This window comes from Pristiophorus japonicus, chromosome 2 (genome assembly GCF_044704955.1).
Source record: "Pristiophorus japonicus isolate sPriJap1 chromosome 2, sPriJap1.hap1, whole genome shotgun sequence".
NCBI lineage: Eukaryota > Metazoa > Chordata > Chondrichthyes > Pristiophoridae > Pristiophorus > Pristiophorus japonicus.
Genome location: NC_091978.1, coordinates 40,408,342 through 40,421,442, shown reverse-complemented (window position 1 = coordinate 40,421,442; position 13,101 = coordinate 40,408,342). Strand labels below are relative to the sequence as shown.

General features: G+C 42.0%; 1 protein-coding gene across 1 annotated transcript in view; it reads right to left on the bottom strand.

Moving 5' to 3' along the window:
- maea (macrophage erythroblast attacher, E3 ubiquitin ligase) overlaps positions 1 to 13,101 on the bottom strand; it is a 221,144-nt gene that overhangs the window by 73,391 nt on the left and 134,652 nt on the right. Inside the window, exon 4 of the mRNA XM_070866887.1 lies at positions 8,033 to 8,155. Within this exon, the coding sequence (XP_070722988.1) occupies positions 8,033 to 8,155 (123 nt within the window). The remainder of the gene's footprint in view (positions 1 to 8,032; positions 8,156 to 13,101) is intronic.

The window sequence follows — 13,101 nt, the reverse complement described above, 5'->3', positions numbered from 1 at the left end:
AACCGGACGGGTTGCACCTCAACAGCGCCGGGACCAATATCGTCTCATGGAGTTTTGCTAGTGCTGTTGGGGAGACTTTAAACTAGCTTGGCAGGAGGATGGGAACCCGAGAACAAATTCAATAGGGAAGGAAGTAAAGCTGAAATTGGATAGCAAGAATTTAGAAAGTGAATCTGTAAGACCGAGGAAACGAGGGTTAGTAAGTAGTAATCAAGGAGGTCTTCCTGTGCTAAATGATATATACCGTATATACTCGCGTATCCTACGATCTCACGTATCATGCGACCCCTAAATTTTCGTCCCCAAAACATGATTTTATCATATATCTCATGTATCATGCGAGTCACTTTTTTAAGATACCAGATGCCACTCGGCTAGGCTTTCAAACAAGTTTAACAAGTACCCAACACATAACAACGATCGAATACAGACCTTAACAACCGAATCATGAAACATCGAGTGGATTCTGTTGTGAAAGCTGTTCGCGAATCGAACACCGATATAGCAATCATTCCAGCTGGCTTGACTAGCGTCGTTCAGCCACTTGACGTATCCATTAATAAGCCATTTAAAGACAATATAAGAAAGAAATGGAATGACTGGATGATGGAAGGAGAGAAATCATTTACGAAGGGAGGGAATATGAAGGCTCCGGATTTGCCTCTACTGTGTTTGCGGGTAAAAGAAGCATGGGCTGAGATAGATGGAGATTTGATTGTTAAAGCCTCTAATAATGCAGCAAACTTCAGAGGGAGTTGTGGGTGGCGATCTCTAGACCACAGCAAAGATACAGTACAAGTGACAATAGAGGCTGCAATCCAGCCCAGGAGATACCTGCCGAGATTCAGCGTGGATACGGTCTGCTTAACAGCCTAACAGCCTAATCTTGACCAGCACTTCACACCCGCAAATTTTGTATCTCGCGTATCATGCTACCCCCCAAATTTAGGTTACAATTTAGGTCTTCAAAAGTCGCATGATACGCGAGTATATACGGTACTTTAATGCAAGGAGTATAGCGAATAAGGCGGATGAGTTAAGAGCACAGATAGACTCGTGGGAGTATGACATTATAGCCATTACAGAGACATGGAAGAAAGAGGGGCAGGTTTGGCAGCTCAATATTCCTGGTTAAAGGATTTTTAAACAAGATGGGGGGGGGGGGGGTTGCGGTATTGATTAACGAAACTATTACAGCTGTGAGGAGGGATGATATGTTAGAGGGATCATCAAATGAGGCCATATTGGTCGAATTGAAAAAAAATTAAAAAGAGGCATTCACACTGCTGGGCGCATATTATAGACCCCCAAACAGTGGGAGGGAGATAAAAGAGCAAATATGTAGGCAAATTTCTGTGAAGTTCAAAAATCATAGGGCAGTAATAGTAAGGGATTTCAACTATCCCAATATTGATTGGGACAAATTTAGTGTGAAGGGTATAGAGGGTGCAGAATTCTTAAAATTCATTCAAGAGAACTTTTTTAGTCAGTATGTAACAAGCCCAACACGGGAGGGGGCGGTTGTGGATTTAGTTTTGGGGAATGAAGGTGGGCAGGTGGAAGGGGTGTTAGTGGGAGAGCACTTGGGTGCAGTGACCATAATTCAGTCAGATTCAAGGTAGTTATGGACAAGGGCAAGGATAGATCAGGAATAAAAGTCCCAAATTGGGGAAAAGCTAACTTTGCTAAGTTGAGCAGTGATTTGGCCACAGTGGACTTGTAGGTCAATCAGAGTCGGATCACTGGGATGCATTCAAGGAGGAGATCCGGAGGGCTCAGGCCAAACATATGCCCTTAAAAGAAAAAGGGTGGGAATAACAATTCCAGAGCCCCCTGGAGGTCTAGGGACTTACAGGGGAGGATAAAGAAAAAAAAAGGGAAGCTTATGTCATATACCGACGGCTAAATACTGTAGAATCTCTGGAAAGTTCAGAGGTAAAATTAAAAAGAATATTAGAATGCTAAGAGAGCATGAAAAATTTTAGCAAGTAAGATTAAGGAAAACCCAAGATGTTCTATAAATATATTAAGAGCAAGAGGATAACTAAAGAAAGGGTAGGGCCTATTAAAGACCATGAGGGTAATCTTTGTGTGGAGGCTGAAGATGTTGGTATGGTTCTTAATGAATACTTTACGTCTGTTTTCACAAAGGAAAGGGGCAATGCAGATACCGCTATAGAGGAGAAGTGTGAAATTCTGGATGAAACAAAGAGAGAGTAGGTAATAAGGGATTTAGCAGCTTTGAAAGTAGATAAGTCCCCAGGCCCAGATGAACTGCATCCCCCAGGCAGTTGAGCGAAGCAAAAGAGGAAATAGCAGAGGCCTTGACCATCATTTTTCAGTCTTCTTTGGATTTGGGCATGGTGTTGGAGAACTGCTAATGTGGTACCCTTGTTTAAGAAGCGAGAAAGGGATAGGCCGAGTATTACAACCTAACCTCAGTTTCGGGAACATTTTTAGAAAAAATCCTGAAAGACAAGATAAATCTACATTTAGAAAGGGACTGTCAGCACGGATGTGTTAAGGGACGATGGTGTTTGACTAAGCTGATTGAATTTTTTGAGGAGGTAACCAGAAGGGTCGATGAGGGTAGTATGTACTATGCAATGTATGTAGACTTTAGCAAAGCTTTTGATAAAGGTCCCACATGGTAGACTGGTCATGAAGGTTAAAGCCCATGGGATCCAGGGCAATGTGGCAAGTTGGATCCAAAAAATTGGCTTAGAGGTAGGAAGCAAAGGGTAATGGTTGATGGATGTTTGTGTGACTGGAAGGATGTTTCCAGTGGGGTTCCGCAAGGCTCTGTGGTATACATCAATGATCTAGATTTGAATCCAGTGGCAAGGGTTAACCAGGACGATTGGAGATCTGCTCTGCTGCATGGACCAAGTGCGCACACATATTGCAGAGCCCCTGGGCTCTCAGCTCTTCTGGGCCTGTACCCTCATTTGCTGCACCTCCGCCATGATCTCTTGCCGCTCCCCCGGCATAAAACACTCGCTGCATATCAGCCATGATCTACTACCGCACTTCCGCACCAAATATAAGCCCGTGCGGTGGCTGATGTGCAACGGTCACCACACGTTAAAAAAATCCATGTACAGGCATCTTCCACCCTTTCAACTAGAGTTCAGGACTGGAATATCGAGTCCTTCATTGAAACATCTGTGAATTCATGTGGAAGCAAGTTATCCTCGTTCGAGGGACCGCCTATGATGATGAGATTTGAACATAGGTAGTATGATGAAGAAGTTTGCAGATGACACTAAAATTGGTTGTGTGGTTGATAATGAAGAGGAAAGTCATGGACTGCAGGAGGATATCAATCTACTGGTCAGCTGGGCAGTCTACTGGTCAGCTGGGCAGAAGAGTGGCAAATGGAATTTAATTCAGAGAAGTGTGAGGTAATGCAGTTGGGGAGGACTAATAAGGGAAGGGTATATACATTAAATGGTAGGCCATTTAAAAGTGATGATGAACAAAGGGACCTTGGAGTGCTCGTCCACAAACCCCTGAAAGTAGGCCAGGTGGATAAGGTGGTTAAGAAGGCATATGGAATGCTTGCTTTTATTGGCCGAGAATACAAGAGCAGGGAGGTTATGCTTAAATTGTATAATGCTCTGGTTAGACCACAACGAGAGTATTGCATGCAGTTCTGGTTGCCTTATTATCCGAAGGAGGTGACTGCACGAGAGAGGGTGCAAAGGAGATTTACGAGGATGCTGCCTGGAATGGAGAATCTTAGCTATGAGGACAGATTGGATAGGCTGGGTTTGCTCTCATTGGAACAGAGGAGGCTGAGAGGAGACCTCATTGAGGCATATAACATTTTGAGGGGCCTGGATATAGTGGATAGCAAGGGCCTATCTCCCTTGGTGGAGGGTCAGTTACAAGGGGCATAGTTTTAAGGTGGTTGGTGGAAGGTTCAGATGGGATTTGAGGGGAGGCTTCTTCACGCCGAGGGTTGTGCGGGTGTGGAACTCACTGCCTGGAAGGGTGGTGGATGCAGAAATCTTCACCACATTTAAAAGGTGCTTGGATGGGCACTTGAAATGTCGTAACCTGCAGGGTTACGGACCTAGAGCTGGTAATTGGAATTAGACTAGATAACCTCTTGTTGGCTGGTGCAGATAGGATGGTAAGTACTGCAGGGAATCAAAGACGGCCAGAGTGATCTCCTGGACGGGTCGGAGAGGAATTTTCCCAGATTCTTCCCCCCAATTGGCCTGGGTTTTTTGCTTCTCCCAGATCATCATATGGCTTCGGTTGGAGTGGAGTGTAGAATGTTGCGGCGCAGTGTGTGTCGCAGTTGTGTAGGGCGGATTGGTTGGGCCGGATGCTCTTGTTCATGGGTTTATATGTAACCTTCAGGGCTGCTGACCAGGGGCTGTGTGGCTCTTTGTCGGCCAGCGCACACAATGAACCGAAATGGCCTCCTTTTGCGCTGTAGATTTCTATGTTTCTTTGAATGATGATAATTTAATTGAGTCATCAATAGGTTTATGCACAATTTTCCTACACATGGTCATAGAGAGCTGTAACGCTATATGCTATTTGGTGGTAGGGAAAGGTCATGCTTTGGCATGAAAGATAAAATTGCGAAACAAACCTACACATAATTATAGCACTTAGCATGCCTTCAAAGTGTGAATTATTTTTGAAATAGAGACACTTTTTTTTTTAAACTGAAGTGTGTGTCTGAAGAAGACATTTCTGAGGAGCTAGTCACAGAACTACACCCAGCGTCAGATCAACAGCTGATCCAAGACCAAAGCTACAGTATTGCATACCACATTACAGGAAAAATGTGACTGCAGTAGAGGGCAGAGGAGATTTCTGAGATGTTGCCTCAACTGAAGAATTTTAGCTATGAGGAAAGACTGGATAGGCCGGGGTTGTTTTCTTTGGAACAGAGGAGGCTGAGGGAGGACTTAACTGAGGAGTATAAAATTATGAAGGGCCTAGATAGAGTGGATAGGAATGACCCATTTACCTTAACAGAGGGGTCAATAACCAGGGCGCATAGATTTAAAGTAATTGCTAGAAGAATTAGAGGGGAGGTGAGGAGAACTGTTTTCACGCAGAGGGTGATGTGGGTCTGGAACTCACTGCCTGAAAGGGTGGTAGAGGCAGAAAGTACTTAGATATGCACTTGACACGAAGTGTCATAACCTTCAAGGCTACGAACCAAGACTGGAAAGTGGGATTAGGCTGGAAAGCTCTTTTGCGTTTGGCACAGAAACGATGGGCCGAACGTACACCTTCAGTGTTGTAAACTGTCATAGAAGGTGACAGATACTTTCTCACCAATCCCGTGCTCCAAATCAGTGTGTGGTTCAGTTCTTGCTGCTGTTTGAATTCCATACTTAACCCAACAGTGGTAGAGTGAGTGCTTTATTGATTCTGTATTTTAAGTGGGAAGAGCAGTTCCCTACAAAACTAGAACCCAGGATTTCTTACTGCCTAGAGAAAAATCAAGCTTCAGTTTACTTGTGTTGAGTGTACGGTAGCATAGTGGTTATGTTACTAGACGAGTAATCCAGAAGCTTGGACTAATGATCCCGTGACAAGTTCAAATCCCACCACAGCAGCTGGGGAATTTAAATTCATTTAAACAAATCTGGAATAAAAAACTAGTATCGGTAATACTGACCATGAAACTACCAGAGTGTCGTAAAAACCCATCTGGTTCACTAATCTCCTTTAGGGAATGAAATCTGCTGCCCTTCTGGCCTATATGTGACTCCAGACCCTCTGAAATGGCCGAGCAAACCACTTTGTTGTATTCAAGGCGGCGGATAACCACCACCTTCGAGGGCAATTAGTGATAGGCAATAAACGCCAGCCTTGCCAGTGACACCTACATCCTATGAATGAATTTGTAAAAAATCTTCCAGTTTGAAAAGTTGAACAATATCTAATTATTTGGAAAACAACAAACTAGTAGTGTACTAATCTGCTACTAGGAATAAACCATGACAACATAGAATCATACAGCACTGAAGGAGGCCATACGGCCCACTGTGTCTGCACCAGCTCTTTGAAAGAGCTATCCAATTGCTCCTACTTCCCTGATCTATCCCTATAGCCCTGCAAAGTTCTCCTTTTCAAGTTTATGTCCAATTCCCTTTTGGAAGCGACGATTGAGTCTGCTTCTACCTCCCTTTCAGGTGGTACATTCCAAATCACAACAACTTGCTGCAGAAAAAAAACACTCATTTCTCCACCGCCCCTTCCCCCCCCCCACCCCACCGAAATTTTATTGCCAATCTGTGTGCTCTGGTTACCGACCCACCTGCCAGTATAAAACATGCTTCCTATCTACTCCATCAAGCCCCTCATAATTTTGAGCACCTCTATTAAATATCGCCTTCACCTTCTCTGCTTTAACAAGAACAATCTCAGCTTCTCCACATAACTGAAGTCCCTCGTCACTGGTACCAGTCTGGTAAATTCCCTCTGCATCCTCGCCATCATTCCTAAAGTCTGGTGCCATAATTGGCCACAATACTCTAGCCGAAGCCTAACCAGTGATTTATAAAGGTTTACCATAGCCTCGTTGCTTTTGTACTCTATGCCTCTATTTATAAAGTACACACTCAAAAAAAAAGTTTCAGCAACTTTAAAAGTTCAAAGATTTGTGTACATACACTCCCAGGTCTCTGTTCTTGCAACCCCTTTAAAATTGTACCAATTAATTAATGTTGCCTTGCCATTTTTTCCTTTCAAAATGCATCACTTCACAGCATTACATTTCATCAGCACACCTTCCTGCCATTTCACGAATCGATGTCTTCCTGAAATCTACTGCTATCTTCCTCACTGTTTACTACACTTAAAAGCTTAGTTTCATAGGAATACATAGGATATACACCACAAAAACAAGCCATTCAGCCCAACCATGCTGGTGTTTATGTTCCACTATCTTATATTGATGGCCTCTAGTTATGGTCGACTGGAAACACACTCTCTATTTACTCTTATCAAAACCTTTCATAATTTTAAAGATCTCAATTAGGTAATCCCTCAGCCTTCTTTTTTAAAGAGGCGAGAGACCCAGTGTGTTCATCCTTTCCCGATAGGTATACCCTCGCATTTCTGGTATCATCCTCGTAAATGTTCTTTGCACCCTCTCCAATGCCTCTATATCCTTTTTATAATATGACAACCAGAATTGTACCCAGTACACCAAGTCCATCTGTAAACTTTGAAATTATGCCCACTATACCCAATTCCAGACTATTGATGTATATCAAAAAGAGCAGTGGTCCCAATACCTATCACTGTATACTTCCCTCCACTGACATCTGATTTCAAAACTTGTATTGCCTAGTGGCTGAAACCTGGTTGACCAGATTGGATTGATCGGAACACGCTGCATCCAAAATAGTATTGGTGAAATTACTCAAGAACCCATGTAATTCTAAAAGCAAAATCTCTCGACATAATAAGCAGTATAGGGAGAGAATGAATTGTTTCACAAAATAAAGAACCAATAGATTGTGATGATAAAGAATTTTTCTGATGTGACAGATTTACTACTGAAAATGAAGTAAAAAGAACTTGGATTTGACCCAGAACAGAGTGGACAAATCACAACCTCAAAGAGTACACGTTTATTGAAGAGAAATATCCTCAGATTTCCCCCCCACCCCCTCTCCCTCATGGGTGACACCAAAGTGTGATGAGGAAGAAGATTTTATTATGTGCTTTTTGGAAAGTTTGATATTTAAAATATAAGCTTCACAGATGCTTAAAAGTACAAATTGCGTTTTAACAAATTAAAACTCTTGCGTCAATAATCCATCAAGAAACTTTCAACGTTTTCTGCAGCTGTTAATGGAAGTTACTTTTTTGGTTTCCTGAAGGTGAAGGGTTAAATGACAACTTGAATATTTGAACCATGGTAATAATTTTTAGCTGATCGCTAGATATAGCAATCATAATGCACACACACTCTGGTTATTAACAAGAGCCACTCAAAACCATTTTGGCTATAAACCAAGAGCCACAATTCATTTTGAGAACACACCTTCATCTTCCTCAGCCTTGATTTGTTGTCATGACACCAGGCCAGACAAGTAGCTGTCTCTTGCCTTTCGAGTGACTCTTCTACCTCCTTTGCTGTGAGAAACATGTCAATATTCACCAAGTCCTAGAAGAGAAAAGCAGAAGAGTACCATGAAGAGTATGCCTAGATAGAAAAATAACAATGCAGTGGCCTATTGAAATATAAACTTACAAATTATTTCATCCCGACAAATCAATATTGTGTAGGAAAAACAGATCAGTACATGGGAAGTGTTCCTACCTTCCTTATACACACACATTACTGTGGAATTCTAGGTTGTTTCTAGTTTACGATCCAAGTTCCAATCATTCTACTGTCAGAGAAAATTTATTGTGCTCAATACACGTTCAATTCTTAAAGCATTGCACATGGTAAGAAGTTTATTCTCTTGGATTGCAATCTTTGTGCACAACCAAAGAAGCAAACATATACTGAGCAGTGAGGAAAGACAGCAGGATATTTAACCACATTAACAGAGATAGGCTAAACTAAAAATGTGGCAGATGGACTATAATGAGGAAAAATGTGAGGTTATCCACTTTGGCAGAAATAATAGAAAAGCAAATTATAATTTAAATGGAGAAAAATTACGAAGTGCTGCAGTACAGAGGGACCTGGAGGTCCTTGTGCATGAAACACAAAAAGTTAGTATGCAGGTACAGCAAGTAATCAGGAAGGCAAATGGAATGTTGGCTTTTATTGCAAGGGGAATAGAGTATAAAAACAGAGAAGTCTGCTACAACTGTACAGGGTATTGGTGAGGCCACACCTAGAGTACTGCGTGCAGTTTTGGTCTCTGTATTTAAGGAAAGATATACCTGCATTGGAGGCAATTCAGAGAAGGTTCAGTAGGTTGATTCCGGAGATGAAGGGGTTGACTTATGAAGATAGGTTGAGCAGGTTGGGCCTATACACATTGGAGTTCAGAAGGATGAGAGGTGATCTTATCAAAACATATAAGATAAGGAGGGGGCTCGACAAGGTGGATGCAGAGAGGATATTTCCACTCATAGGGGAAACTAAAACTAGGGGACATAGAATAAGGGGTCACCCATTTAAAACTGAGATGAGGAGGAATTTCTTCGCTGAGGGTTGTAAATCTATGGAATTCTCTGCCCCAGAGAGCTGTGGAGGCTGAGTCATTGAATATATTTAAAGGTGGAGATAGACAGATTTTTGAGCGATAAGGGGCTCTGGGGAGCAGACAGGGAAGTGGAGCTGAGTTGATGATCAGATCAGATCAGCCATGATCTTTTTAAATGGCGGCGCAGGCTCGGGGGAGCAGGTGGTCTACTCCTGCTCCTATTACTTATGTTCTTAATAATAGTAATAATTTTTTTTTAAATCCATAGCGTTCAGGACTCAAGATTTTGTGACCATATCAACATAGCTTTACTGTACCTTGCACTTAATGTGTATTCACAACCATATATCCAAATGTTATTAAAGAGTGGACTCTGAAATCAGAGGACATGATTCGATTTGTATTGCAAACTTCATTTGTCAATCTGTTTTTGCTCTCAAATTATATCCTGTATTCATGTAGGCACAAAAACAACCCACGAGCACAAGTATTTAACAGCTTTATTTGAAGGCAGTGACTCAGTGAGAGTGCTAAAATTACCAAGCAAATAGTATGATTACTTATCAGTGGGACAATTAAGGCGATCAGAATAAATAAAAGGTATAACTTAGCAAGTGGCAACAATAACTTTAACGGCTGAAAAAATTATATTAAAATACTGAAAATTGGTTAGATTGATGCAATACTCGGCATACCACTTGCCTTAAATTTTATTTGGAAAGCATTCTGTTTTCAGTACACCACCTGTGGTTTAAAATAGCAAGAAGAATGACGGCACTTCTAGCATCATAAAAATGCTAATTGCAGCTACCTATGAGGCAAGGGGACTTGTGTAGAGATAGAGCAATCATTTGGGGAACTTAAGAATTATTATTTATATAGCACCTTTTCACAACCTCAGGATGCCCCAAAGCACTTTACAGGCAAAGAAGTACCTTTGAAGTGCAGTCCCTGTGGTAATGTAGGAAAGCGACAGCTCTCACTTGACAGACAGATATGAGCTTTAAATTTCAAATGAGGAGGAGAAAAAAATACTTCCAACGTAAATCATGGTGGAACAAAGGGGAAAAATGAAGACAGAAAAGTACGGACTGCATTGTCGGGTTTATGACGTTGCTAAAGTAGGGAGGGGCAAGGTCATGGTGTGCCCCAGCTGAAAAGCCGGCACAAAATTAGGCCTCATTAAAAAAATTTGCAAATCCAGTCGGCGTCTCCATAGGCAGGTTGTGCACTGAAGATAACAAATGTGCAACCACTTTGCTCGCCGGCAGCCGCACGAAGGTACATACCGAGGGAGGGAACTAGGAGGAAGTGTTTGGGGGTGGCGGGGTGGCAATCGCGTAAACTGGAGTAAGTTGAAGAAGTACTCCTGCTCCCTCTGGCTGAACAGGAAGTGTTTTCTTCCCACTTTTATGTAAAAACAAAACTTGCCTTTTGGTGCCAACTGCTGAAGAATTCGATTGGTGCAGGCCTGACCCCTGCCCATCTCATCGTTGCCCAATTTCTGTGAGACCACCTAAAACAACGGTTACGTCCCTTGCAATGGACCGAACATGTTTTAGGTGGCCACCAGGAATGCCTGAAAATGAGCCCAACTCAATTTCAGGCACTCTTGTGGTAATTGGGCCTCGTACTCCCATTCTAAGGCAACAAAGCCCAATTTATGTCCAGATATCTTGACAGACAGGGAGCTAATGGAGGATGCACAGGATATGGAATTTGTGGAGTGTAGTTTGTGATACAAGCGTGGACAGCGTTGCAGCAATGAAATCTGTGGCTGAGAATCTCGGGGAAAAATTGGTCATCACCCCTGTTAAAGATGAAAGAATCAAACAACAGTATCATTTACTAATATACTCCCATATCAAAGTAGGCATCATATAGGTATACAGCTAGAGGTGCTGCGGCCATCTTGAACCTTCCACTGCTTGAGGGAATTGTTTAAAAACTGGTATTTGGCAAGCGTATTTAGGATCACGAAACATCTTGATCAGAGACTGGATCTGCCTTGCTCAAGATGAGCCAGTTTAACTGTTGCTGACATTAGTAATTTGTCAATACCGACAGCTAATCTCATTCTAAGTAATCTGATCAGCAACCCAGTGGGTCATTCAACTCCACGAGCTTGTTGTGCCATTTAATTAGAACATGACTGATCTGAACCTCAACTCCATTTAGCTGCCTTTGATGTCTTGATACCCTTGAAGGAATGCAAAATTGACAAGAAACTCCCCCCCCACCCCATGTGTTTGGGCTCATTCGAAGGGAAATTTAATTTTGGACTATCTACCGAAAAGTTTGGAACTCTAAACTGCTTATGGAAGAAACTACGAACTTTAATAGAATTTTTGATTTTAAAAGACAAACTCAAGGCGGTGGGCGAACCTACAGAACTAGCAAGAGACAGTCTAATTAGTTAAAGCTAACTGGGTGTGAGGACTGAGTTAACCTGTCTGGAAGAATGAGTATTCGAAAATCCTTCCCCCACAAGAGACATCATCACAAAATCACCCAGAGGTAGTTACCCATCAACATGGGTCTGGACAACCATTTCAGCATATACATCACAAAGAGGCCCAATCCAGCCTTTATGCAAAAGACTAAGCACAAAAGGACATTGCAATTACCAAACTAATATTTCCATCAGGAAACAGTTTTTTGAACATCAACCCACTCAAGACATAGCAACTTTTAACGAGCCTGACAAAATATTACAAAGAAGAACCAAGCCCGCCAAAATTATACAAAGGATTTTGAACAGATTTGACGGCAAAATTAGAACACTGAAATTGTATAACTGACCCCTGTTTTCAAGAGGTTAGGTGGTTGCTTGGTAGCTACAAGGCTGCTACCACCTCAGATGACATTTTGACTGACAGACTAGTACCACATTACACTGTGTCATCAAGATAAGGAGAGAAACCAACGCGACAGTTGTAAATTAACTTCTCCAGCCTCGAAGTCCTGAAAGAAGGAAGAACATCACCATCGCAGCAGTGACCGACCACAGTCAATGTGGTATCAAGGGAAAAACAACCACGATCTACCGTTAGCTATCAAAAGGTTTGGTAAGCATTGTCCCTGCATGCCCTGGAGTCTAACCTAGCTAGAACTAGGTATTTGGAGGTGGGAGGTATAATTTACTGTGACCTCTCTTTGAATGTGCAGTGCATGGTTCTTTATGAGAGTGATTTGTGATTTTAAGTTTGACCTTGTACCTTTCCTTGTATTGTTCTTTATTAGAGTGATTATAAGTTTGACCTTGTATTTTCTTACAAGAGTAATAAGCCTGTATTACCTTGACTGTAATAAAAACAAAGTTCTTTGCATCAAACCAGTGTCCTTTGCACTTTTGTTCCACCCCCCCAAATAAATCCAGAGTACAGAACCAGAGAGTGGGAGCGATTCGAACCGTTCAAGTTGGTCAGAAGGGAACCTGACCCCCTCATAGAGACCACCACCCCCCTTATACCCTTAACAAATAGGGGAGTTCAAATCCATCCATGGCAGTTTGAGAATAAAAAGAGTCAGTAACCATGAAATGATGCAATTGTTATAAAACTCAACAGGTTCACTCATGTCCTTTAGGGAAGGAATTCAGCAATCCTTACCCAGTCTGGCCTATGTGACTTCAGTCCCTACCAACGTGTTTGACTCTTAAGTGTCCTTTGAAGTGGCCCAGCAAACCACTCAGTTATATAAAACCACGACAAAGAATCACCACACGCATTGCTGTGGTTCAGGGCGACAAATGCTGGCCTCGTCAGTGATGCCCACATCTGGAGAATGAATAAAAAAAAAGGTTGCAGTCTAAGGCGAAACTATATTCTGTAGAATACTATTATATACACATGTTTTTTTTTGTATTTCTGACCATTGCAGAAGTGATACTAATTTAAAAGTATTCTCTTCAAACAGACTCAGATTCAAACAGATACAGCTCCTT